A 27516-nucleotide genomic window follows, 5' to 3' on the forward strand; every position below is an offset into this window, starting at 1 on the left:
GTTTCCCAAGATTGGTATAACTAGACCTTTGTTAGCATCAGCGAATCTTCAAAGTATGGATCTATCCAGTTCTCCTATACAGAACCCCCTTAAGTGTCCTAGGAAGAACGTTCAGTTGATTCAAAATGTGTTTTCAGTTACTCTCTTGTTGTATCCCTCATCTTGGGTCTTCGAATTTCTCACTTACTATGTGCTTCTGATGAAGTGTTTCTTCTCTCTGTGTGTGGCTCGTGTGAGCTGTGGGGTTCTTTTGCTTAAAAGAAATACACAACTAAGTTTCTTGGGAGAATACAGTGAAAAGAGATCATTTACATAAAAGTAATATCCGTGATAGTGTTACCCAGAAGTAGGCTTGTAGTTACTTTGCTAAACGCTTTGTGATTCGGGACAAGAAGTTTGGTTATAAACTCATCACGGCATTTGGTTGGGTCCTCACTTTCTTATGCAATGGTCATATCATCTATAGACAGCTAAGAGCTCAAGTTATGGCATGAAAATGATGCCAGGAGCTGTCAGAATTTGATGATTTCGACTTTATTTGCTCCTCTTTCAAAGCAGCTGGTTGAAGCTTTTTCATCTTAGTGTGATGAAAAGAACTGCCGAGTTAGCCAGAAAAGCGGTTGAACTTTTCAGAGGGGCCACTATAATTGGAACACAGTTCTGGGAAGATGTACATTAGGTTGCATACAGCTGAGAATGCGAGGACAATTGTGCGCCAGCAGTTTCTGTGTCACTGATTAATGGATGTACTGGATAATAAATGTGCTCTGACCGGATTAATGGGATTTAGGAATAGCCCAGAGACCTGGGAAAGGGCTAAGCGGCTGGAAGATCACAGTGGCAGTGAGGGCTCTGGCCCCTGATGACAGCCAGAACTCACATGCGAGGGTCCCCAGGGTAGAAAATCACTTCGTTCTCCCTAATTTTAAAAACATGTACTTTTTTCTTAAAGGTGAAGTTTTGGGAGTTAGGTACTAGACATAGCCAGGGACCAAAAAAGAAAACCATAGTAATTATTGAATTGAAACCATTACCTAAGAAGATTTATAAAGTCACCAGAAAGAAGTTTTGAAACATTGGAATTAGAAATGACAGTTTACATAAAACATAGTACTTTAATAAGTGTGGGAAGATGAAATAGAACCCAGGCAGTTTCAGAGTTTAATGTTAAAGGCAGTGCTAAAATTAGGACAGATTATAGCCTTGGAAACAGGATTTTGAATCTGGGTGGAGGTGGGGATGGTCTCCATTGGGGTAGGGGTGACTTATCAGAACCATCCTTTACTCTCCTGTAGTTATATCAGAAGAGGTGGGTGTGTGTGTGTGTGTGTGTGTGTGATATACTTTGAATTCTAGTAGCATAATATAGCTCTCCGTGGTTATTCCAGTTAGTCATCAACATGAATCAAATATATTCAGCTTTCCTTATGGACACAGCTAACCACAAGATCCTGTAGAGGACAATTTTTTTTTTTTTTTTTTAAATAAAAGAAGAAATGTTTGGGAGTTCATTTAAGTCAAGGTGAATTAAAGAGATAATTTCAAAGCTCTTGAGATTCTCTCTACCCTGAATTAGGATTTTTAGAATAAGGGTAAGTCACATTACTAAAAAAATTGGTGAGATTTTATTGGTTTGCCTTTTGTCTGAATTAAGATTGGTAAGAATTTGTCATGGACTATAAAGAGCCCAGTAAAAAAATAAGATAGCCAAATTCAATGAGCTCCTTAATTCCAAGTAAAGAAATAATTTAGGTTAAAATAATGGTGTGGCCCAAATGAGAAAATAAGCTAACCCCATAAATCTAATGTACTAATAAAGATGTACTAATAACGATATACATTTTAATGATGATAAGACCTCTATTTCTCAGAGGGTTTTCATTTTTCCCATGGTTTCTCTTTTCTCCTCCCTCTAAATTGCCTCCTGCTGTTTATTTTTGTATCAATTATCTTTCCCTCTGTAGTGTTTCTGGGTCCTTAACATTTAACCATCTGTTTTGTTTATTTTCCCATTTTTACTAAAATATTTTTTCAGCTCATCTTAGTCTACAATTCTTCTGCTATTCATTATGATTTTTAAAATCCCATAATTGATGTAGCATCATTTGTTTAATTTAACTCTTTACAGTTCTTGTCTAAGTCATTGCTACTTCAGCTGTTTTTACAGTGGGTAATTTCCTTTTTATTTATGATAATAATCTCTGGGTCCAGTAGCCCTTTTTATGAAGCATTAGCTTCCACGATCCTAATGTTTAATTTGAGCACTTGTTCGTTGAAAATAGACAGGAAGCTCTCATTATTTTTATCTGTGCAAAATCCAATATAGCTGTGTTACCTTTTCAACCCTTTTCAAATGGTTTTCAAGTTCATTTATATTAAGTTGCCTGAATTAAATAGAAGGTTTGGAGCAATTTAGCTTTCAACTGTTACTTTTGGTTCTAAAAAATGCCACATTTTGTGTCCTTGTAATGACACTTCCTTTCTCTCCCCACCCTTCACACTCTGCTGATATTGATTTGTATTTGTTTTTCCTTTAGGTTTTTAAAAAAAAATCGTGTAATGGAAACAATCAATAATATAATTGTATTACTCAGGTTTTACATTGGTTGTTACAAGTTTCCTTTTGATTTTTAAAGTACTTTTGATTTTAATATTAAATTACCTTTGGTTTCTCTCAGTCTATAATGAGAAAGAATCCCCCCATCTTTTTTCCCCCTAAACATTCGGTTTTCGTGACCTTTCTCCTGATACCTGGGAAACAAGCTGGGTTAATTTTCTTTCTTCCCTGATTGCTTCGTTTTACTCAGTCGCTATCTTGTTTGGTAAAATGAACACCCTTTCCTTTTTTACAGGAGCAAGGGAGCAGAGGTGGTGTACAGAGGCAGGCTTATTTGTGGGCTTGGTGGTTCCCAGTTGAAAGATTTTTTGCTTGATGGCGTAACCCTTCTTCATGAATTAGGAAGTGGGGTTATCTGAGAGTCATAGAGCTGATGAGAGCAATACGTATTGAAACAATTGAAGTGACACACGCTTCCCTGTGTTAAGGAGGAGCACACGGTGAACGACAGTGCTAAAATAAAATAAAGTCATCAAAACATGCTTCTCGATGCTTGGGTTGAGCTTGTGCTGTCTGCTCAGTTCTGAGACACTGGCTTTCCTAGAAACGTAGCCGAAGTGCTACTCCTTAATTTAATGCGGTATTTTAGAAATTGTCATTTTTCTTTCTGAACAGATAGAAAAACCTTCAAGTCTACTTTTGTTTAGCAATTATATGATTTAAGTAGGTCAATAAAGTAAATACTGGAATGATTTCCACTTAACTTTTTCTGAAAAAAAAATTTTTTTTTTTTAAATTAGAGGTACGCATTTAGTGTACTTCCCCAGTGCATGGCGTGTTGAGTATTTGCTTCTTATTGGAGGAGCTCTTGGGGGTGAGACCTTCAGCGCTCCTCCTGTTGAAGTGCAGTCGTGAACCGCTAAAGGTGTTTTATGTTGACTGTGATGGCCCATCTTTGTGATGTGAAAAGCCAGTGAAGTATTTAACACATCTGTTTTAAGAGTGGGTGACAAACGAGGGCTTTGACCTTCCTAACACAGACAGACATTTTCTCTCAGTTCAGATTCTGTAAAGACTAGAGATTTCTCTAGCCCTACTTTTATTGTTTTTAACTTATCTTCCTGACAATTACTGAAAATTCTGCTAGGTGTTTTATAGGAGATGCAGGGGAGGGGAACAGAACATGGCGAATGGGAAATATTCAGTAAAATTGATGTCTGTGTTCATGTGGCTTTTTAGTTTCTCTGAGTAGGCAGGTCTCGGCTATAGGCTTCTCCTGGGCTAGCCTCTGGGTTAGAAGCTTGCCCACACTAACAAGACTGAGCACTGACAGACAAAAATGTAGTTTTCTCTGCCCTCAAGTACAACTTTACTTAAATTGGGCTGAGGGTATGATTGATCACCCTTTTCTTTAAAAATAATTGAAAGAAAATATTTCATAATTTCAGTGGCTACCCATTCTAATGTCTCCCAATTCGAGGGATCATCTTAATGCCTGTTATATAAATTATTCTTGCTTTAATTTGAGTAATTTCCTTGCCTCTTCCCAATGACAATAAGCATGAGCCCATACACAGGAAACTCAGTAGTCATAGAAAGTAATTATTCTTCTTCCTTTAAACCTATTTGTAAATATTTAACAAAGGGAACTTTACTTTCATTATTATTCCATGTTCATTAGCTTTTCTTTCACGGAGGGAACTGAGGCTTTCTCAGGAAATACTTTTGGCATCTTAAACAAATTGCCTTTGCGGTTAACATGATATCAGAAGCCTGAGTCATGAAATTGGTACTTAGAGATGGAAAAGATGTGTCAGTGTCAAGGCAGCTGTTCCCAGAACAGAATCTCAATTTTATACGCCATCTGCTCAATTAGCTAAGATAACAAGAAACACTTTTTACTGAAAGTGTCTACTCTGTGTTTGTGCATGTACCTGTTTATGTGTATTTCCTTATTTGCTGAAATCATCAGTGTTCTAAATTTTGAAGTTAAGAAATATGACATCAAGAGAGACTGAAATAGAATGTAGCTTATCTCACTGATATACCACAGTCTTCATACTTCACATATAATGAAAAAGTCTGGTACTTCAAGTTATGATCCTTATCTTCCTTCTTGTAAGTGAATCATCTCAGTAGTAATCACTGGAAACTGAGTTTTGATCTCAGGCTGCCTGTGTGTTACAGTGGCCTTTTGCTGGTCACTGGTGAGATTCTTTACAGGGCCTCCAGATAGATATATTCACAAGCATTAAATTGTCCGTGCTGAATGCCATCAGCAGATTAAGGAATAAATGTGGGGACCTAAAAAAAATTGTGAGGAAAAAGAAATCTGTTGGCAAAAAGCAGGAAAATTAGGAGGATAGAACAAGGAGAGAAAAGGTACAAAAGTGGTCCATCTGGGAAGGAGAGAGGACTTGCCTCAGAAGAGCAGTATGTGTGTATCCTGTACAGCCAGACTGCCTGATTGAAATCCAGACTCCCATTTATCAGCTGTGTGACCCTGGGGACATTCTTCAACTTCCTTTTGCCTCAGATTTCTCCTTTGTAAAACGAGGTCCGTCATGGTGCCTACTAGATGGATCAGTACTTTTAATTAGAAAGAATCTGGGATGAAATAAGGGTTCAGCGAACTATCAGCCACAATCTATTAGCACCAGACGTGCTTAGATCTTTACTATCCAGTATGTTAGCCACTGGCCACATGTGGTTGTTGAGAGTTTAAAGTGTGGCTAGAATGAACTAAGATGTGCTGGTAAATGTGAAATACACATGGAATTTCAGAGACAGTACAAAACAACATATATAAAATATCGATGAATAAGTTTTATATTATGTGCATGCTGAAATGAAAATATTTAGGATATATTGGGTTACATAAAGTATATTAATAAATTTTTATTGTTTCTTTTTAGTTTTTTAATATGGCTACAAAGACATGTTAAGTGACATGTATGATTGTATTTCTGTTGGACAGCTCTGGCCCAGATGCTTCCCGCAACAAAGAAAACCAGAGCAAGGAAACCAAATCTTACATCTTATTGCGGGTGGTGGGCTAATGGGTCTGGCTTCATAAGCATAAAAAGCGATACATAAATGAAAGATATCCTGGCAGAGTTGAAAGAAGACTTTCACATATATCCTTCAACTTGGCCCATGTGACCAGGCAGTGTGAATGGATATTTTTTCATGAATCCTATAAATATTGTATGAATAGTACAAATTATGACATTTATGTAGTCATTAAAAGTTCAGATATTTTCAGTACAAACACTTAGATATATTCTGTTGCTTTTCCAGCTATTTTCTTTCTTAATACTGTAAGCACCAAAATGTAGCAGTGACATGGGCCTCTGTCCACCTCCCAGAGATCTTCCCAAATCCACACTCAATAGATGCAAACAGATTGAATTCTTGATATCTAATGAATGCAAACATTCTTAATTAATATTTATGCTCCATATTTCATGTGATCTGGAAAATATATCTGCTTTCAAAAGCATTAAAAAAAAAAAAAGCACAAAATGGAGAAGGCCTTGTTTATAAAACGAAAGTAGCTCCTGCAAAGTCGAGTCCAGCTGTCGTAAGGTCTTTGTGGGCAATCCTACCCATAGAGATGGGGTGCTTCTGGGAACTTCAAAGGGGTGAGGAGCAGGACTAGCCTCTTGGTGTGTTCCAGCCCAGACAGAGTTGTTTTGGGGTGATTTGGTTCTGGCTTTGACTGAGCTTGATTAGACTTATTCTGCTTTTTCTCGCAGTGAAATATGAAGAGTTATACTGCTTTTCATTCAACCCCAAGCTGGATAAAGAAGAAAGAGAACAAGGCTGGATGCTGATTGATCTCAGTGATGAATACAAGCGCATGGGCCTCCCAAATGATTATTGGCAGCTCAGTGATGTGAATAGAGACTACAGAGTAAGTGGAGGCATTGAGTGAAAGCCAGATATTTAATCCAAATGAAATCATGATTTCACACAGCTGAGCATGACTTCTGCTTGATCTCCTTAAGTTTTTATAGCTCTTTATAGATGCAAATATATGGATTTCTAAGTCTCTCTCGGTTATTGCTGGCTATATTTCCTAGCTTCTGGAATCAGAAAGTTTGACCAAGGGGACCTTAGAGACCATCCCCTCCACACTCTTCCTCTCATGGCTGAGGAAATGGAAATCCACACAAGCCCATCAACAGACCTCACAGCCAAGCAGTTGGTGAGAGAGCCGGCCAGGCCCTCTTCTCCCATCAAGTCTTTTTATAGTACAGCGAGTGATTAGTGGGGAAGTCACAGAGACGCTGATGGCAGTTTGGCACAAGCTCCTCTCTGTACTCACTGAACTCTTGATTGGTACACAAGGTCACCAAGAGGCTTCCCTAGAGAAATGTGGAGAAATGTGTCTACACTTGTGGAAAGGAATATGGAGAGGAAGGGAAAAGGAGTGGCCGAATTAATCCCATATTCTCCCTAATGATGAGCTTACAAGTTAGTGTTGGTTTCCTTATTAACTTTTAAAATATTTTAAGTAATAAAAGTAAGAACATTGCAGAGAATTTACATAAGTGAGACAAAAGGAAAAAAAAAATCACCATCTCATTGTCCTAACATTCTTATTAGGTTTTAAAATTTTCCTTCAGATTTTTTCTTATCTGTGTAGTTTAATAACTTTTTCTTATGTAAGTAATGCATTTTATTATTTAAAGTTAGAAAATATAGAGGAGGAACTGTTCAAATATGTGTAACAAAAATGGAATCATACTACATATACCTTTTCTGCCTTTCTTCACATAGCATATTGTATTTTCCTGTCAATAAATATATTTTATATTATTTAAAACATTATATATTACATAATATGGCTATGTCATATTGTCTACCTAATCTCCAGTTTTTAGACATTTAGATTATTGTTATCTTTCATTATTTTAAATAACAGTGAGAACATCCTGGTACCTATACCTTTGCTCACGTTAAAATTTTTTATTTTAAAGACAGGTTCCTAAAGGTGGAACTTCTATGTCAAAAGTTTGACACAAATTTTTGGAAATATTGTCAAAAATGATTGCAGAAAGATTGTAGCAGTTCATATAAATTCTCAGCAGTTGTGTATGAGAATGTTTGATTCCTGTTACCCGTACCAGTCAAGAGTTCATTTTTTTTAAAAAAGTCTTTGACAGTTTGATAGTGAGACATGGGATTTCTCATTAAAATTTAATATGCATGCTTTGATTTCTTGATTTGTAGCTTTATATGTGCTGATCGACCATTTATATCTCCTGTTCATTAACCATATCTGGTCACATATTTTGAATCCTTATTATTTTCTTCATCTTACCATAAGGATTTTCTGTATTGCTCATTGTAACACAGTGTTCATATCAGTCAGTTAACTGACCAGATAACATTTCATCAAATGAATGTACCATAATATACTTCAGTATTCTCAACTATTAGTCATTGAGATTACTCATGTTCACAACCATGTGAATTTACTAACCATACAGTTAAATTTGAAAAAATGCTAATTTTATTAGTGTGAAATGGGTCTCGGTGTGGTTTTATTTGCATCACTTTCATCACTAGCAAGTTTGAGTTTGTGTTTATTGGCAATTCGGGATGACTCTTCTATGAATTGCCTATTTTTTTCTATAAGGTTTTCTTTTTCCTATTGATTTTTAGAAGTTCCTTATATATTTTACATACTCCGTTATCATTTATACGTGTTGCAAATATCTCCACTCAGGAGGTATTGATATACTGTTCCTAGGGTACCTTTATCCTTAGAACTTTCAAGTTGTCAATCTTTCCTATTTGTTTTAAGTTTTAGTATATTGTTTTTTAAAAAATTCTAGTATATTTGCTAACAATGCAATTTGACACTATATAATTTCTATAACTACATTTTTACTAGTTATGGTTATAGCGTTGTAATAAATCTTGACATCCTATAGGTCAGGTCTTTCCACATTATTCTTCTGAATATTTCAAATTTACGGATTATTTGTAATAGAATAGATGCTTTTATGATACTGAATATTCTTCATAATTACACTTAAGTCTAACAACCATAATCTTACACTGTTAGTAGACATTTGAGTCCTTTTTGTCTCAATCATTATAAAATATCTGACTAATGGAATCAGATAGTTTGTTCTCACACTGAAGCCACCCGGTGCAGTGATTTTTTAGCTTTGAAATTAAAAGAAGGAAAACCCAAGGTTAGTAAAGAAAATTGGAATCGGATATCCTTTTTTAAAAAATATATGACCCACCCTTGGGTGAGGAAGAAAATCTTGTGGAATAATATTTTCTTGGGAACATAGGTTTTTCCTATTTTCGATGAGTTTTTCTTCTAGAATTAGTACCACACAAACATGACTCAATATTTAGTCACCTAAGTCCTACACTGTAGAGACTGCAAAACATGAGTTATGCAGCATTTCTTTTCAAAAGTAACACAGCAAACCAAAACCAAGAATTCACAAATAGTGTTGAAATAGAAAAGGTGAAAACCTAGGGAATTTTATGATTTTGCAAATATCATTGAAACAGGGAGAAAGATGATATATCCTTATTTATTACCAATTTAGAAATTTAATAAAAGTTGGTTCTTTCAAAAAATTTCTAATAGCCAATTGAGAAGGTTATGCCTTTATTACTTTGGCTTTTAACCTCATGGTTAAGAAAACATTTACTTTTTATTTCTTTTACAAGAGTTATTCTCATAAATTTTGAGATAAGTGGGGCCGATGGTGTCATCTTATGGAGAGGAAGCTATTGCCTGTGGGGAAAATAACACCATACATAGAGTATAAAAACTTAAGTTTACAACCAGTTCTGCCATTTTTTATTCATGTGATCTTGGGCAGGCTAATTATTATCATCATCATCAATATCTCAATCATTAGTATTATCCCTATTTATAAGATACAGTGAATGGTAATCTAACTCTCCAAACTAAGATTTCCTTTTGTGCTTAACTCTTGGAATTATCTTTATTTAAATAAAATAATTAACATACATTACTAGGTTAAAATTTTTATCTGTTTCTCTTGGAATAAAATTTAAAGTATAATTCAAACCAGTAATTTTTTAAAAATGTTTATTTTAGTTCTCTACAGCTGTGTTTTATGTGTTATGTATTATTTATATATAAAGCATTTTATGCTGCTCATACATACCTTTCTTTTCCTCAATACATCATAAATTCCTTGAATAAAATTTAGGTCCTAAATGTTTAAGAAGAAAGTTTCTACGTAGATATATCTCAGTATTTGACGGCTAACTCTCATCTTGAAGTGTTTAGTTGAATGGTTGGTCTTCAGTAAATACAGATTAAAATGCCTTGAATGCCATGTTAGATGGATCTTGTCCTGCAGTGGAAAATACATTTACTGGAAGGTTATAACCAGGTCAGCAAAGATCTGTAGTGCTAGGAATCTGAAGTCGTAGAGGCCAACAGCTCTTTTGTATTTATTACTGCCATAGCATATAACATAATGCCTGGCACAAACTAAGCATTCAATAAAAACTTATTTAGTGAGTGAAAGAATTAACAAAAAAAGATTCCTCTTACTTGGCAAGGCCAACCGAGACATGCAAGCACTCCAGGCAGGCTAATTTATTTAGTGGAGAACAAAGAAAATTGTTTCCTTATTAATTAAAAAAAATATATGCAGAAATGATTATAATTTAATTCACTTTCATTGGCTTATGCAGTCAGTGTAAAGAAAATTCAAAAGAAAAACATTTTTCACTTTTCTGAACTTCTTATATTCTCTCCTAATCTTCTTAAGTGATTTTCTAAACCAGACAAAATTTTGTGAGGTGCATCGAATAGTTTCAGAATTTGATGGCATAAATTGCACTGTGCTGTGCATTATTCATTGGCAGAATTTTGACTATAACTGCTTGAGCTTATTGCAAAAATGACAGCAGTCAATGCTACCCAGGCTTGTTATTTTAATTTCCGTTTGAAAGTGCTGTCTACTTTCATGAAAGCAGGATGAACTTACTTTTCTTTTTTAGCTTTGTTAAGAAGTTGTATCTTGAACTCCGACTTACCTGACACCATAAGTCTGACTATTCTCCAAAGATGTTTCAGCATCTCTTAGAGCTTCCCATGTAGGTGCTCATCAGAAGGCCCTGTGTTTAAGCTCTGACCCTTGGAATCTTTTCCCCTGTACCCCGTGCTCTGGGGAAAGCAGGGGTCCCTGCACCTGGCACTGACATGTTCCTTGAGGGAGGGCCATGACAGCTGGTGCGAGCCTGACCCCTGTTCCCTGGGGTCGGGTTGTTGAGCTCTTGGTCCCTGCTCATGACAATCGCAGAGGGTGCCTTTTCCTACTCTGTGGAGAGAGAGAGCTCAGGTGCTATCAGAGGGCAAAGGGGCCTTCCCTTTCCTTGTGAAGAAAGAGTTCTCTGAATAGGTTGGGGCTGAGAGCATCAAGCAGAGCAGGCTCTGGCTGTTTCCCTTCTCTCTTGGTGCCATACCAGATATGTATACATAAGAGCCACAAACAACGGGGGCCAAGTTGGGCATCTTTTGGCCTTGGGAGGCCACAGGAGAACCTGGCAGGAGCTCCAGAGTTACTAGCTCACCTCTTTGCTCTTTAAAAAGGCTGTATGTAATAAGCATGTTAAGAAAGCTCACCCATTACTTCCTTCTTATTTAATCATAAATAACTTTGAAATTCCTTGGTGTTGTAATAAGGAAGAAAGTAGGTAATTCCCAACTTACTGAAAACCTACCAATTTCCTTGTAAAAACTATTATTTTAAGAAAATGTTCTTAGTCTGGTACAGTGACTACATGTCTTGAACTTCAGACAGGCAGGTGTGGTCTGTGTAGTAATGTCCTAGCTGACTGACTGAAGAGAGGATCTGACACCAGATTCACATGGGGAAGGAAGGATAGTGTCTTGTGGCAGTGATTCTGGTAAAAGCTCTCTGGGGCCAAGTGATCTGGGCCATCTGTTCTTGGAACGGGATTTTCCTCCAGAGTGTCAGTGCCAGAGCCCATGTTAAAGTCTTTGGCAATCTTCCTTTAAATGTCTTTGAGAAATACAGAAATTGCACTTTGGGGCTGGCAACATCACTTTTGTGGCCCTTTTATCTCCTATTTGATGTTCACCAGTCCGGTGACAAAGCCAGTGACGGCAGGCAAGGGAGGGCATCATCATGGAACAATGAGAATGAGATTTGCAGGCTTGGATCTCGCGTGGGGTGGGTTTTGTCCCCTTCGGTCTCATCTTTCCAGAGTGGAAAGGGTGATGGACAGAGGACATGCAGGCGAAGCAGTTCCCCTGTGGCTACATCTGCTTGAGGAGTCCTCTTGAAGTGCCCAAGAAGATGCTTGACTTCCAGGAAAGTAACAGATGGTTTGGTGAAGCCCAAAGAGCCACCATCTAAACCATCTTCACATTGCAAAAAGATCGATTGGCTGATGTTAAAAGTAAAATATGTGTCGAGCAGCAATCAATTGATATTGCTATTGCTACTACTAACATTTTTGTCAGACCTAGTGGTTTATAAAGTCCTTTGTCCTGAGTGTTATCTAATTTGATCTTTATATCAACCTGTGAGATGATATTTCTGTTTTATATCAGTTTTAGAAATCAGAAAACCAAAATTCTTAGTGTACTTTGACTTGCAGAAGGTGATGAAGTTGGCAAATCGGAGCCAGGTTCTAAACAGCTGATTTCTGACTATATCACAAGATTTTTCTAAGGCACCAGAGTTTCCACTGTGGGAACCACTGCTTGGGATGCACAAAGAGAGCAAATCATTTCTCACCACTTATAAAATCGATACTTAAGGAATAAAAATAAAGCTGTTATATTGTGTGGTAGGAAGTCAGATGGAGAAATTTACATGAGCCAGAAGCTCAGGGTGGAGGCTTCCCGAAGGAGGTGGAATGGGGTTGGCCCTGGAAGAGTGGATGGGATTTGGGAAGATCAGGGTGGAGCATCCAGGGAGGGCGTTGGCTTTACTGCCAGCTCAGAGGCAGAAGCACACACACTGTGTGCAGGGACAGAAAGATGACCTGAAGACTTTACTACTGGTGGTTGCATTTTAAGAAGTTGTCTTCTAGTATCAGGCCATCTTTCAAACAAAACAGGCAGCTAAAATTTTCTCAGCTGCCAAAATGCAGAATTGCAATTTTTCCTTTTTGATGAAAGAAATACTCATTTGTCACTGTCTTGTCTCACACAAACAGCCCTTAGAGAGAAGAGACAGTGTATAAGGACAGGGCGCTAAAGATTATTTTGCTTTTCTTTACTATGATTTCATAGAATCAGTAGCACTTCATTTCTTTTCGTTTCCTCAAAATAGCCTCCTCCGTAACTTGGTTAAGGAAACAAATATACAACTTGTAAGTCTGATGAATGAAACTTCTTGTGGAAGTTCGCAAAGCATTACTAGATTGCCTAAAAATCCCCTTGTGTTCTCTGTGACAGGTTTGTGATTCTTACCCGACTGAACTGTACGTTCCCAAATCAGCCACAGCGCATATCATAGTGGGAAGTTCCAAATTCCGGAGCAGACGGCGATTTCCTGCCCTTTCTTACTACTATAAAGATAACGACGTAAGTCCCAAGGCATGCTTTTGTTTTATGCTTTGCTTTTCTTCTTTTATCATCAACAGGCATTTTCTAGTGGCCAGCTGCCCTGCGTGTATGTTTGAATTCTTAAAGGTACGTGGATATTGCTGTGAGTGGTATGAAACAACACAGCTGTGCTTGAACCCCTATCTCGTGTAGGAGTTGCCAGTCCACATTTATTTGACAATAAAGTAATGCAACAGCATCAGAAAATACCCAAACTTAATCATCCAAGTGAATGTTGGCCTCTTCTAAGTGGTCAGTCACCTGGAGAGGCACCACACTTGTTCAAACAGTGCTGAGTACCTTTGCAAAGCCTATTTTAGAAAAGCGCCTCCATGCCCTCCCCCCAATAACCTCCCCCCCCGCTTGTAACCAATCCATATATATGCCAGCTTCTTAATCGTTTTTTGTTTTTTTTTTAAATGGCCCTTTTTTTTAGTATCCTCAGCATGAGAAATTTTTGTTTTTGGAGAGTGGGTTTTATCTTTTAAATATTATTTGTAAAATCTAGAATTAGGTTTGTCTGTAACTAACAGAACAAAAGCAACTTAAATAGGATAGAATATTTTCTCTCGTACGAAACTCCAGAGGTGGGCAGTCCAGGCCTGGTATCCTGGTTCTCCACCATCAGCCCTCAGGGACCGAAGCCCCTTGCACCTGTCTGGTCTGCCATCCCAGGGTTTGGTCCTCATCACATGGTGTAGGAGATGACGTTAGTACCAGCTCCACACAGCAGCAGGTGGAGGAGGGCTAGGGGTACGCTCGCTCACGGCTTTTTGAGGAAGGTTTCCAGAACTGCGACGTGACACTTCTGTTCACATCCATTGGTCACAACTGCACAGGGCAGGTGAAAAGATACAGTTTTATGGGTAACCCCACGAACAACTAAAAGTTGTGGTTCTATTTCTGTGGAGGATAAGAAAACAAATTTGGGAAGACAAGAACGGTCTTTGCCACCCACTTTAGAAGTTATTTGACGTTAGCCAGTGAAAAAGTTTGGTTTTCAAGATAGATAATATAGTTTTGGATTCAAAGCCAAGTGAGGCTGTAAACAATTGCTGCAGGTGTGTGCGTGAGTTCGTATGCCCATCATGCTTGCACCTATAGGCAGGGAGTAGGGTAGGGTCTGTGTCCGATTCTAAGTGACTTCCAAAAATACTTCCAGCTTCACCAGAGTAAGCACATAGCCTTCTGTGTTGCCTACTTTGAAGGCAAATATTTCTTTAGCTGTGTAAGTTCTGTTAGTTGAAAGGATTTAAATTATCTTATTTTTGGTTACACTCACTGCTCTGAAATAGGGTCAGAAGAAGCCAAGTATTTTATTATTAGTGTCCTATATTGTTTGACTTCAAACATATTTTAACCTCTACAGAACTGGGGCAGTGGTGAGAGGCAAAGAAAGATGTAAATCTTTTTTAAAAAATGATGATGGTTAGAAAATGATGTTGTACTTGAAACGAGGATGCCAGCAGCATCTACCTTTTTCGTAGCATCCATCAATAAAGAAGTAAGAGAGCGAGGACCTTTATTCTTTTATTGTTAAGAGGTGGAGGAGGCTGGGTATTTAGAAAGTGAGCATGGTGGCTATCCTACTTCTTTTCCTTCTGTTTTGCTATTCTTGGATATTCTTGAGGAAGGCTTGGGGGGCGTTGTTTTTTCGTTTTGTTTTGTTTTGTTTTTTTGGTGAGTGTGAATATTATAACGGGCAGGTGTGTAATGTCTCAGTATAGGATCAAATTTTTAGCAATTAGACTGCAGAGGCCAGCATCTTCATCTACTGTGTCAGACCCTCATTGCTTCACTCCCGCCCTCATGTGCTATTCTTTATTTGATCTCCAGGCCTGAAAATGAACTCATACAGCAATCAGTTACAATTTAAAATAATTGATTTCCTGTATTTAAAAATTTCGAAGCAAAAAATACTTCAAGTTTTAGCTAAGTCATCTTGTCACCCCAGGAAAATTCTTAAAGGTGCGTGATCCACTCTCCCACCCCCATGAACTAAAATCTACACTGCAGGTAGAATAATGATCGAATTTGTGTTTTAGGACAACATTTAGGTTTTACCATCAAGGTTAATTATGTAAATGCTTCTGATGTGACGAGATTTTTATAAAGGGAAATATTATCGAAGGTGGATTTCTGGGGTTGAATGGGATTGATGTGAACAGCAAAGAGCGTTTCATTGCTGTCCGCACTGCGATTGCTCAGCAAAACCCACACGCGAACCAGGCCGGCTTCTGTAAAGCTTGAACAGATACAGATCACGTACCTTTGCTGATCTTCCTTCCCTTTTGTGCTGTTAGACATTTTAGACTTAAGAGTCTGTATTCCAACCCTGATAGAACTTATACTTATGAATAAGAATAAGACATTTCTTAGTTAAAATACCGTTCCCCACATATCACTTTGTTGCCAAGGGGCAGTTAAGGTTTTGATGGTGATATGACTTGGTTAACCTTGGGTAGTGGGAACTGGCGATTAGACTAAAGAGGAGCTTGACATGAACGTCACTGCGTGAACCGGAAGTCCTGTTGAGGGTCCTTTGATATAAATGCCCCTGCCGATGGTACATAATTCCCTTTGGTCAGCTTTTATCATACGTGGTATTTTAATCGCTTCCTATTCAATGTATTGGTGACGATTCCTGCTCTGAGATTACTGGGGATGGCTGAAAACATGGCACCTGACACTAGGTTTACTAGTTACATGTACTCACTGCCCAGGGGAGGAACACCCTGAATGCCAGGCAGGGCCACGTGAGGGCTGCGCTCAGGAATGGGATGAGAGCCGTTAGCGACTGAGGGTGGCAGGCTTCGTAGTATTAAGAGGATGAGGTGACCTGGTTCCTGAGGGAGGATGGTATAGTTAGTGAGAAACATCCCCACCTTCTCTGATGAGGAGTGCCAGAGCTCACTTTTTCTGGAGAAACTCAAACTCCAGCTAACTTGTCCTGGGCTGAGCTTTAGGGACAGTTAAGCTGTGCTTGGATTCAGAGCTGGGGTTCCTTTTCCTGGATAGAGCCCTGCAGTGCAGGTGCCCTGAGCAGGCTGTGCTGTGACTGTTTTCAGTAAAAGTTGCCCCTGCTTAGCCTTCTGAGAGCAAGAGGGCTCTTCTCCTCAGTGACCGCGCTGCCTCCATTCTCTTGCACAGTGGACTTACAGTCTCAGTGTAGATTCTTTGAAAGAGTCATTCCTATGTTATATTTGGTGCTTTAAGTTTAATTTAAACGTTAAAATCTAAATCCATAAAAAATAGCTTGCCACAAAAGTGTAAGTTTCATAGCTGTGAGGTTGCATCTACACTTGCCTATTAATAACTCAGGGAAATGTTTAATTGTCTAACAATACAGTATAGCCTGTTAGAATTCCAGAATAGGGAAGTTGCAGAATAGACCAGGTTGATTTCAAAGAAACCCCTTGCTTCTAACACACTTGGGCCAGCCTGGGTATGTGCCGCTGTCCTTAGCTACCAAAGCCAGCAGCAGCCTGGGCTTTCATCACAGTGAAAGCTCCCCCATTTAGGATTAGAATAGGTTTTTTTTTTTTTTGGTATTTCTGATGTTTTTAAATATGCTAATAAAAATGATGGAAAACATTAAAAAATAATTTTTTTTACTATAGTCTTGCTATTAGTAGTATCCTATAAATTTAAGAGAATAGTTATTTACTTTATAGTTCTACCTTCAGCAGGAAAATGGAGCAATACCAGTAAAAGGAAATTTGATTATTTAAATGGCTTTAAATTTCATAATTTGGATCCTAGTCAAACATTTTTACACATTCTAATTTCTTACACAGAGTACTTTTTCACACTGCCTGCCCATATGTTGGTTTCTTTGACCTGAATTAGAAAGAAACCAACCTTGATTTCCAGAAGTCATTAGCATGATACTTTTATAAGCTATTGTGGGGCATAAGTGAACCAACGGGCTCCTTGTTGTGCAGATAGCCTAGCGGGTCTCTGGTGGGTCCAGTTGTACAGTTGTCTGACACCGTTATGTTTCCACGGCTTCTCCCCTCAGGCCTCCATCTGCCGGAGCAGCCAGCCCCTGTCAGGCTTCAGCGCCCGGTGCCTGGAGGATGAGCAGATGCTCCAGGCCATCAGGAAAGCCAATCCAGGAAGCGACTTCATCTACGTCGTTGACACTCGACCTAAAGTAGGTGTCACCATTCTGATACATGTCTTTGCAGCTCTGAATCATGAGATTGTACACAAGGCAAAGCTTTTAAATGGCTGCCATCACCCACTCAGGTTACTTCATCTGTGAAGGGGCTATTCCTCTTTGCAGAGTCAGCATTTGGATGCCCTGCATGGCTGCTTCCTGGGTGTCCTAAGTTCCTGGCTATGTCAGGTACTTTAGATATTTCCCCTGCTTGAAGCATTTGCTGGGTTCATAGCGCACACATCAAATGCATGTGATTTAATTTTGGAGATCACGCTCCTAAATGCACCAAATTCTTTCTTGGTTTGTTTCTAAAATGACCTTTTCTGTTCAACAATATAAAATTTACTATGGAGCTCCTGCAGTTCAATTTTCATGAGATGTTCAGCTATACTATTTCAAATTCAGCTTGAAGTGATCTTTATCTATCACTTGGAAGGATTTCCAAATTGTAATGTTAATTAAAAAATAGTCATGAAATGGTTGGCTCCATAGTGTAGCGGTTAGCACATCTGCTTTACACGCAGAAGGTCCTGGGTTCGCACCCCAGGTGGAACCACGGACCATACCCCGGGTGCACCAGGCCCCGGGTGCGCCGGGCCCCAGGTGTGCCAGCCCCCAGGTTCATGCTGTGAGCATGTAGGAGGAGACACCCCACCTTCAGAGATTCAGTTCTTAGGGAAAACGGCAACATCCATAGGTCAGCGGGGAAAGTGTGTATATGGGGGAATTATAGAGAGAAAAAAATAGTCACAAAATAATATATACACTTTTGTTTTGTAAAAATAAAAACTAGGACATAAAAATTTTTATTAAAATAGAAAAAGATCTGGAAGGATAAATACCAATCTATTAAAATTCTGTGGAGAAGGGGGGATGTGGGGAGGTAGAGAACTTTCTTATTTGAAAAGATTATAATTATGCATGTACTCATATATTAATGTTATAAAAAACAACCAACAGGAAATGATAGATCTAGTCATCAAGGGATAAACCAAGTCCATCTCACACTTATGTCTCTCTTAGCTTTACATTTTAACTCTAATTAGCATTAGGTCCAGTATGATTTCCCATTTCACTGTTTAGACCCATTTTTGTGTAAACCAGTCAACAAATCGAGTCCTCAGGGGGATATGCCAGTGAATATGTGGAAACAAAAGCACCAACAAGTTCATGAAATACATAGCACAAAATTAGATGACGGAGTGAAATGGCCTTTAATTGCCATTGTAATTTCTTGCCAATAATGAAAATGTGCTTGGACCCGTGACTGATGAGAGAGGTACATGCAGCTCTCTCTCTCCATATGGATATGGAAAGGGGTCCATACAACTATTAAGCAACAAGAGTGAGAAACAGAAAATATGTATAATGTCATCCCATTTGTACAATAATAATTATATTCTAAAAATCGTATATGGTTCTATCTATGCATTGAAAAAAAATTGAGGATATGTACACTGAACTGTGGGGTAATAGGAGGATTTTAAGAAACCTTTACTTTATAAACTTTAGTTCCAAAATTTTTTAATCATATAAAGGTTAAAAGAGTATAAGGACCTTAAATGTTAAACATAGTTAACATAGTTAAACATAGGACCTTAAATGTTAAACATGACCCAGCAATTCCACTCCTAACTTAAGAGAAATGAAAACATATGTCCACACAAAAACTTACACATGAATATTTATTCTTTATTAATAATAACCCAAAAGAAGAAACAACTAAATGTCCACCAACTGAGAATGGCTTAATCAAATGTACTGTATCAATTCAATGGAATATTATTTGGTTATAGAAAGGAATGAAGTACTGATGTGTGCTCCAACATGGGTAAGCCTCGAACATGCTATGCTAAGTGAAAGAAATCAGTTACAGAGGGCACGTATTGTATGATTCCATTTATTTGAAATGTTTGGAATAGACAAATCCATAGCGACAGACGGTAGATTGGTGGTTGCCTAAGGATAAGGGAACAAGAAGAAATGGGAAGTGACAGCTAATGGGTAGAGAGTTTCTTTTGGGGGTGATTAAAATGTTCTAAAAATAGATTGTGGTGATGGTTGCACAACCAAACACCAACAAATCGTATACTAAATGGATGACTTGTATGTCATGTGAATTATATGTCAATGAAGCTATTTTAAAAAAGAACATAAGGACATAAGAAATATTAGAACAAGATGAAGGAAGTATGACCAACAGCCCAAGTCACTTAAAAGTATATAGTGATATTAAGAATAGGTAATTATAGACATAGCCTGTGCTAATGGGTAATGTGAGAAATAATAACTGAATACTATCTATTGCGTAGGCACTCAGACCCTGGCAATTTTCACTGCTTCCCTGAGCCTCATTTCCTTAAATATTGTGATTCATGGTCTGGATCACTTAATTTAATGTTTTCTTAGTCTAAGATCAGTGCCTTACTCATCATACCCTTGACAGTTCCCTCTGCTTTTGACAGAAGTGCAGCTATGGGCTAGATGTGGGTGAGTCAGTGAGGATGGAGTTACTCTCAGAAGCCAGATTAGCTGATCAATCATGGAGTTAGATCAATGTGACAAAAGAGATGTTGCAGCTAGACTACATTCTAGCAGATTATATATAAAGGATTCCCTTCTTTATAGATAAATTCTCAAAGAACAACATATAGGTATGAGCTTCTGACTTGGGGGTGGGGAACAGCTTCTCTGCTAAAGATTCTCACCTGAAAGAAGCCAGAAAATCTCTGACTTTTACTGTTCCCTTTCAATTTGTACTCTTCTTTCTGATTCTTTATAACCTTGGCTACTTTTCCTTCTCTTCGTTGTACTGTTTATGTAAGTCAAGTGGAGCTGTTCTGAATTTCCTAATAGTAAGAAATGACTTAGTGGGTGCCTGCTTCTTGGACACATATACTGAAGATAAGATAAGAAAAAGAAAGAAAGATAGGGATTTTACTGAATTGGGATGTCCTTCTCCTGTGCTGTTTTCTTAGATTTAAATAAAGGCAAACAGATTCACCTACTAATTTCAGGGCCAGTGAGCCAACTGTGAACTCTGTTATGTAAGCCTTCTGGGAAATGTGGCAGTTGTTGAGCCAGACATATTCCAGATTTAAAATAAATTAATCCAAAGGATTTGATTTGAAGGGTATATTTAGCACTAAGTGTGTTTACTCTCAGCAATAAGAAGTTCGATCTTCATCCGTTAAAGAAAATTGGCGTCTCGTACAAGTGATGCCCTCATCTCGTGTTTACCCATGCACACACACACGGTTCACATGAGTTTTAAACTGTTTGCTTAGAGCTTTCATTCTTTTAAAGATCATGTCTGCTGATTTTTGTTCCAGAGTGCGTTAGGCTTCCTTGGTAGCCGGGAGACCGAGTTCATGTTTGTTATAGATGGTGGGCAGTAGCCACTGGGGCACTGCCCAGGTTTGCTCACAGTTTTAATTAAAAAGAGGAAGGGTTAGGAGGCAACCTGGATCATTCTTGTCCTTTGAACAAGGCTCACCCCAAATGCTGCTTGTTTGGATGAAAGCCTTCTGAATTGCTTGTTGACATTAAAATCTTGGGGAGTAAAGACAGTGAGGTCCTCAGCGTGTATTGAATATCCATTCAAAAAAATCTATATGCTTTAGGTCATATAGTACTACTAGGATTTGGTGCATTAAGAAGATATGAAATAATGTTGGTGCCACAGTTGTTGGATGGTAAAATGAGAGATATCTCATTTTATCTCAACCTTATTCATGACTATCAATTTGTTCTGGGACTTTGTCGGACTTGGAGAAATGCCAGGTACTTTCTCTTTTAATTCTTGCAAATTAGGAGATGTTCTTTTCTTCTTATGGATAAGGTCTTAGATTTAGAAAGGTTAAATCATTCCTCCAGGGTCACACAGTTCAGGGCAGAGCCCAGATGCAAATCCAGGCTTATCTGAGCCAAAGCCCATTCTCCTTCTGTTTGACCATGGTGCTGTCTGTTTACAAAAATCTCCCGGGGGTCCTTATGTCCACTCTTGGGCTCAGGAGGGTTGATCCCTTCTAAGCACATACCCAGTGAAGCTAGAGGCTCATAGCCAAAGAACCAGTCACAAGCTCACCTGGAATCAGGCCAGGGCCAGAAGAGCAAGAACGGCTCTGAGCTGTTCTCTGACACTAGAACTGTGGGAGGAAGTGAGGAGCCGTAAAGAGAAGAGGTGGAGTAAGGCAGGCTCCTGACCCAGCCAATGCTCAGCCTTTTGTTCGTGCTCCTTTTCCAATGGCTCTGCAGTTATTGCTTCTCATTTAACCATGTAATCAATTTTTTAGTTCTGTAATAGTATGTTACATTGGAAGTTTTTCTTCTTTTTCAGGAATCAGTAATTAGGTGATTTTTACTCACTGAATTGAGCGAGGGAGGATCTAAGATAATCAGTTGTAAAGATTGAGGTACCTGAAAGAGGAGCATCTAGGACCTTATTTCTTAGTAAGATGTGTAGCAAACCTGCTGATGGCCACCATTGGCAGTGAGCAAGGGAAGAAGACTTGGAGAGAGATGTTAGCGGAGCAGTCTGTTCTCCCTCTCTTTGGCAGGACCAGGTAGAGGAATTTCCTGTGGGTCAGGTGGACACTGAGGAAGGAAGCTATACCCTCCTAAGAGTGCTTGCCCACTGGAGGCTCCCAGCTGCAAGTAACTGTGGGTTGTATGCTGGGAAGGGAAGCTGAGAGGACTGGATAGTCTCAAGCCAAGATGGATCTTCCACGTCAGTGAGCTGTGTTCCTCCTCCCCCAAGAGCCCACATACATGCCTTAGGAGATTCAGCGTTTAGAAACTTAAAACATTAGAGAGAGCAGTGATGGTCTATATGTGTTAACCAAAAAATCGGTGACGACAAATGAAGAGAGAATTGCAGTCTTGTCCAGCCTTTTAAAGAGATGTTTACCTCTTTTCTTATCCCTCCTACCTAGAGCCAGATAGAGCCTAGAAGAAAGAGTAAAAAGGAGGGAGTACCAGAGCAGACCCCTCACTAGTCCAAATAGCCTGTAATGAGAGAAAGAGATAATTTTGCATCAAATATGGTATTGGAATTTTAAATTAAACCAGATGATGATTTGCTATTTGAGTGTAATCCGAAAGCTTTTAGTTCTGCCTAAGATGTCCTTAGGGGGCAGGAAAGGAGGGTTTTGACCAGCACCATTGGAGACAGTAGTTGCAAGAAATGAAATCCTCTATTTCCATGTTGATTTCACAAGTTAAGGTTATTTAATTCACCAGTTACAGGTGGAGGGAGAGAAAAGGACTCTGTGACACTCTGTGCTACAATAGGGCCGATCCTCTTCTGCCAAGATCAACTTGTGTTCTCATTTCCCAGCCACATCAGAGCAGGTCCCATCGTCATTCACGTATAGAATGTACTCTGCTGAAATTTTAGACTCTAGGGCTTGATAGTGACCAGGCTGACCTTTAACTTGATATCAAGATTGGCTGTGTTTTCATGGTTTTTATATGTCTGATCGATTGGTTTAGGGTTAAGGGAAGACTCTGACTCTATTTCTTAACATTCTTGGCCTGTTCACCTTTAACCTTCATTCTGTTATTCAGTCATTTGTTTGATAGGTCAGCTGGTCAATAAATCTTCATTGAGTGCCTGTCACGTGCCAGATCGAGGTGTGGGATTTGGCCATAAGCAAGACCAACAAGCCGCCAGTGGAGCTTCTATGCTCTACCCCATTCCAGTGGATCTTAGGAGTTATGGACACTAACTCTCCTGCTCAGAATCTTTCAGTTGCTCTCAACTGGCACAGAGAAAGTCTAAACTTCTAAATGGAGCCTGTTCGTAGAGGAACCTAAATATTTTTTAACTTCTTCTCGCGCTACTGCCGCCATACATGAACCCTCTACTCCGTTCACACTGGTTGGCTCTCCAGTACCCACCTGCTCCTTTGATTTTTGTCTTTCCACCTCTCCTCTTCCTCAGTTTTATCTAGACTGCCCTTCTCTCTCTATTTTTTCAGATTATTATGGTCCATCTCAAGTCCTCCTTCTTTCATGAACCGTTACCCCTGATCCCCTAGGCCACATGAAGCTGCTTCTGACTGGAACTCCTGTCACTGCCTCTTACCAGCCAGTCACCCAGCTCCTGCCCAGTCCTGGTGGGCATTGTCCATTACTATTTATTTGGTGCTAGTGCTTTCCCTTACACATGCAGTGATGAGCTTATGGCCTCAGGAACAGCTTATTCATCATTTTATTTTCTTCAGTGTCTGGCACACACTAGGTGTTCATGAAGAGTTTATGAGAAATGAATGGGTTCTTTTTATTTCATTTATAAGCTTTTCTGCACTCAGAGGTGCTGAGATTATCAACAGTAGAGTCATCTTGGGTTAGAAAATGGGGCACTCTTTTGTAATCCTACTTTCATTTGTCTGTTGTGTTCCTTAAGGGAAATTGAAACTAGTGTGCAGTTACCGTCATTGTTTTATCTATTTGGGAATTTTGGGGAGCTGAAATGAAAAGCTTTACCTTTGGTTGTGAAATGGACTTCTCAACCAAAGGGACAGGGGACCAAATTAGACTTCTAATAGTGTTTTGTCTGTATAAGGGACACTATTACTTCTTGAATTTTATTTATTATAAAACTGTGTTTCCTGCTTTGAGGGTTCAGCTTTTGCCACATTATCACGATAGACCCTGTGAAATATGTGGAAACCTTGAGAAAGTACCCTTTGGATGGTAGGTTAAATAGTGACACCTTCTGTTCATAATGAGAAGTACCATTGACTTTCAAGAGGCCATCTTGTGTTGCTTGCTTTTAAAGACTACCAATAAATTCTCCCAGGTCATCAGTAGCCAACTACTTAAAAAATGTGGACAGAACCCTATTTATAGATTAAAATAATAATAGTACTAGTATTATGAGTTTTATTCATTGAACTGTTTAACAAGAGTATCTCTGTGGTATGTGGTGTGTTCGCTTTACGTGAATTATTTAAGATAGAGAATAAACTTAAGGTTCATGTAGCAGAAGGATGCTTGCAGGCATCCTAGTAAAAAGCTTGTAACTTCTTTGGAAAATAATTATACAAAGCAGTGATATTTTATAATAGTAAATTTCCTTATAATAGTGTCTAAATTGTAGAAAAATTTTCCCCTAAAAATACTTAAATATTTTAAAGCATGAAAATAAGTTGTCTTAAAAATAACATTTTTATATTTTTTCTTGATTAAGGCCAAACCGTTTATTCTCATAACATTCCAGGGAGAAAAATATCATCTTTTGTAAATTGGAAACAGCGTCCTGAGGGGCTAATGTGCCCCAGCTAATGGCACATGAGCTAAATCGTGGGGCAGGACGGCTGTGAAAATATGACGTGTCTGCCAGCCTGAGCCCCTATGGCAATGGCTGCACTCAGATGTCTTATTTTTCACTTCTAATACATTTTATTTCTATTATTTAAATCACGAGCCTGATATATTTTCTTTGTAACAATAAATACAGGAATATCCGAAGTAGTATTGATAAATACTACACTTTATTGATAAAGCGTACCCCTGCCACTTGCCACCTCTCTTTCTGCTGAAACTCCCACCAAATTCACATAGTCTTGGATAAAAATTCATACATTTTTATTCTGTTTAATAAAACACACATAAAAATAAATGCATATCTGTAGGTTGGTTTGTTTTATGAAAAAATGGGATAATAGTGTGAATATTATTCTATAGCTTAATCACTTAACAAGTCATGGGCCAATTCCAAGTTAGTCTCTCTCTTGTGCTTCTCTCTCTCTCCATATATATACATATATTTTTTTCTTGATACTTTTAGTAGTACATGGTATGAATATATCATAATTTATCTAGTCATACCCCTATTGAGAGATTCAGAGGTGTCCACTTTTTTACTGGTATAAAAAAAGTTGCAATAAACATCATTCTTGGACAACTAGCTTTAGGTGCTGGCACTTTTAATTGTGTCAGATTCTCACAAGTAGGAGACCCGGGTCAAAGAATATGTATGTTTCTAACTTAATTTAGCTTTTTAAACTTAGCTTTTTGAAAAATATTTATTAACGTCCTCTGGTAATTTTTCCAGTGGTGGCTCCTCGGTGTCAGTTCTCTGCCTGGGAGAGCCCCCAGCCCTCTGTGGGCAGAGGACAAGAATGGCCAGTGAATACTGTTTTCTAGTTTGTGATTACTCACTTAGCCAAACAGCAAGACTGGCGTATTAGCAATAAATCATTCATTCTAAAAGTCTATATATTTCCTAGCTAAGGCAAGACTTTTCCCCTTCTTGATTTTAGTTACACAAGACTGAGACAAAAGCCTGTATTTAATAAATTTCTTCAAAATTCATTATCATTGAACTTATTTGCACTAGGAAACCCCCACTTCTTGTATACAAAATGATGGTAATGAAAATGATCAAAAAGCCCTAAGAGGTCTCTAGATTTAAATAAGGTAGCTGGAGGACATGCCTCTGGAGACTTATCATCTGCATACCCTGTCTTCATCGTATTCAGTGGTTCCTGCTCAAGATTTAATTAGATGTCTTGGGGATTCTCGTAGGCAATTTAGAATGAGGCAACCATTCCTATGTGATGATGTGCTTAATTGCAGTATAATACTGGAAGATATCATGATTTGACTTACAGAGCTTTATGTCGACAGTTGTGTCTGCCGACATTCTTCTGCCTACAGGTTTTAATGTTTAGTATTATATTTGGGCAACCTGTCGCTGTCACAGAATCCTGTATTCACTTTGACATCTGTGTCAGGGAACTGTGAGAGACATCTTCAGAAGGGTTTATCCACAGAAAGCTTCTTACCAGCTCAGAAAATGTTCCTCACGTCAATGAATTTATGTCATTGAATACAAGCTCAGCATGTGTGTCTGAGACTACGTAGTTCAGTACATGTTTCAGTAATTTAAAAAATGTTATATTTCTGCATATCATTTTGAATGTTTTTATGGATATCCATAAAATGTTTTGGTCGTTTCATGTTCTGAATATAATTGGTGACTGTTCTGTTTTGCTGACCCCTGCAGCTTAATGCCATGGCAAATCGTGCTGCAGGGAAAGGCTATGAGAACGAAGACAATTATTCTAACATCAAGTTTCAGTTTATTGGGATAGAGAACATCCATGTCATGAGAAACAGTCTGCAGAAAATGCTGGAAGGTAAACCATTTTCTTACACACAGCATTAAAAAGATGCAGTTAAATGTTTTGATGCCAAAACAAAATAAGATAGTCTTTTAATTTTAAAATTGTATTTTTACAATGACGCTATTTACAACGGTGGAGTCAGTTGGGAAGGATATCTTATTGAAGTGACTCTTTAAACATTTAACAGCCTTTCTCTTATTTTTTGTGTCACCGTGAACTGGTGTTGTCACTTGGTTAGCAGTCAGGCACTCCAGTAATTCTTAACATCTGAGATAAAGGTGCACAGGGATAGTTTTTCTTTCTCTCTCATATTATTAGCTTGATCCACATTCAAGGCCATTTGGAGATAAAGCAGTCCTACAGTTAAAGCAACAACCTTGTAGGGAGATGAGGTTCGTAAACTGAATCTGAGTGGCTAAATGGCCATTAGAAGGGAGGATGATTCTCATTTCTAAACAGCAGCAACGACACATAAACCCACCCCTATCCACCCCACAGCCACGTGCACCACTAGACACACACAGACTGACATACTCACCGGAAAGGAAATTACAGAGATGGATTAGGTAGCACAGAAGAATCATTCATGTGGCCAAACCAGCCATAAGCTGATTAGCAGAAATTCTGCATTTCAAGCAAAACCTGCTTATGTCCCTTGTGATTCTAAAGGTCCAAGGAGGAATCTGTTGCCACAGTCCACCACTTCTGGCTGTAGTGGAAACCAAAGTGAAAGAGGAGATTTGTGCCATGGGAACCTAGAGAGGCTGTAAATGCTGAACTTGCACTTGGAGGAAAAGCCCTCAAGAGATGGAGCTGAGTGGCAGGGAAGGGGCTGTCTGAATAGGAAATGTGGGGTCTGGAATGAAGAGGGACAAAGAAAGTGCTGAATGATTTTTTTTTTCCAGGATACACATTTGCTCTCAGTGACTTAGGCAGTTCTCTGCTTAATCAGAACAACAGGATGTAGTGAGAGCCTAGCGACGGGGCTGGAGAGGCTTGATGTCACAGATAGAACTAATTTCCATCCTCCTTCCTGGATTCCCTGGGTTATCTT

General features: G+C 38.6%; 1 protein-coding gene across 3 annotated transcripts in view; it reads left to right on the forward strand.

Annotated features, from left to right (window-relative positions):
* The window catches only part of MTMR7 (myotubularin related protein 7), an 87755-nt gene that overhangs the window by 32878 nt on the left and 27361 nt on the right, over positions 1 to 27516 (forward strand). The window contains exons 1-5 of one of the 3 annotated variants that reach the window (XM_039839313.1): positions 1563 to 1592; positions 6316 to 6473; positions 13011 to 13139; positions 17182 to 17316; positions 26342 to 26474. In XM_039839313.1, coding sequence (XP_039695247.1) covers positions 6387 to 6473; positions 13011 to 13139; positions 17182 to 17316; positions 26342 to 26474 — 484 coding nt within the window. In that variant the 5' untranslated portion in view covers positions 1563 to 1592; positions 6316 to 6386. Of the gene's footprint in view, positions 1 to 1562; positions 1593 to 6315; positions 6474 to 13010; positions 13140 to 17181; positions 17317 to 26341; positions 26475 to 27516 lie in introns of those variants that run through there. The other 2 variants (XM_039839310.1, XM_039839312.1) reach the window with 2 other exon arrangements.

The sequence above is a fragment of the Pteropus medius genome, unplaced genomic scaffold, assembly GCF_902729225.1.
Source record: "Pteropus medius unplaced genomic scaffold, Ma_sr-lr_union100, whole genome shotgun sequence".
NCBI classification, from domain to species: Eukaryota; Metazoa; Chordata; class Mammalia; order Chiroptera; family Pteropodidae; genus Pteropus; species Pteropus medius.